At 51.0% G+C, this 1,150-nt stretch overlaps 1 protein-coding gene across 1 annotated transcript; it reads left to right on the top strand.

The window, feature by feature from the left end:
* The first annotated feature begins 281 nt into the window (after positions 1–281).
* On the top strand, positions 282–899 carry neurog1 (neurogenin 1). Its single transcript, XM_067369043.1, has one exon. It carries the CDS (start codon positions 282–284, stop codon positions 897–899), a length of 618 nt encoding a protein of 205 aa, XP_067225144.1.
* Positions 900–1,150: the final 251 nt, after the last annotated feature.

Raw genomic sequence — 1,150 nt, 5'->3', positions numbered from 1 at the left:
GGTATGTCCATTGTCTCATCAGGGTATATAAGGTAGGTGAGGCCAGTCGTGTGCCAAGCTCACAAGCTCACACGAGCTGATTGAGGGGTAAGAGCAAGACAGACGCGTGCCTTAAACTTCAACACAAACTATCTGCAGAACTCTGCAAGACACCCGGTGTCATCTCCAAGCCCACATAAGGTGCGTATTCCGCAGCGCAAAACACCCGCAGAGAACTTGGAATGACTGTGTTTTGGTGTATTCCTAACTCTCTTTTTTCCCATTTCTCCAGGTTATCAACAATGGAAAGTGTATACTCCGACATGGACACCTCAAGCTGCGACTACTCCTTTACGCACACTGATGACGAGGACTCGCGCAGCAGCCTCCACCCCGCGTCCCCCGCGTCCTCCTGCGGCAAGCCACCTGCCTCTCCAGCCGAGCTGCAGCAGAAGAAGAGGCGCAGGGGGCGCGCGAGGAACGAAGCCACCGTGCACGTCGTGAAGAAGAACCGCCGGATGAAGGCCAACGACCGCGAGAGGAACAGAATGCACAACCTCAACGACGCCTTGGACGCTTTGAGAAGCGTGCTGCCGGCCTTTCCCGACGACACGAAGCTGACCAAAATCGAGACTCTGCGCTTCGCTCACAACTACATCTGGGCACTTTCGGAGACCATCCGCATCGCAGACCAGAAGTCAAGAGACCCTTCGCTGCTGCTCCCCGGACTAAGCTGCATGGGAGATGCGCCGAGCCCCGGCGGTGACTCTTGCTCCTGGCCGTCCGGCGCATCCTCCTCGTCTTCATCCCCGTCTTACTCCAATTCAGACCCGGGCAGCCCCGCAGCCATGGACGATTTTGGATATTTGCAAACCGATGTAGTTTACAGCTACACCAACTTCGTACCTAGCATCTACTAAATGTGACTAAAGCATAGAGTCTGCAGAAATATGTAGTGTAATATCAAAAAGGATGTTGCTGTTACTTTTCTCTTAGAACCAAGAGCACAGAGACAACATTAGGTATTCACTGTTTGCCTTAATGACAGTTCACAAATGAGAATGGTTTTTATTTTTGTACGCTTTGTTACTGACATTGATGCTTTTTCCGATATCTTTGCACTTTTTGCATTCCTTGGAGCATGTTAGAGAAAATTATAATTTAAACCAAG

This window comes from Chanodichthys erythropterus, chromosome 1 (genome assembly GCF_024489055.1).
Source record: "Chanodichthys erythropterus isolate Z2021 chromosome 1, ASM2448905v1, whole genome shotgun sequence".
In the NCBI taxonomy this organism is placed as follows: Eukaryota; Metazoa; Chordata; class Actinopteri; order Cypriniformes; family Xenocyprididae; genus Chanodichthys; species Chanodichthys erythropterus.
Note: the sequence above shows the minus strand (reverse complement) of the source record. Positions and strands in the feature narration are given on the sequence as shown.

Bases quoted from the DNA above. Each gene is read 5' to 3' on its own strand.
- neurog1 (XM_067369043.1), top strand. From the start codon at position 282: ATGGAAAGTGTATACTCCGACATGGACACCTCAAGCTGCGACTACTCC.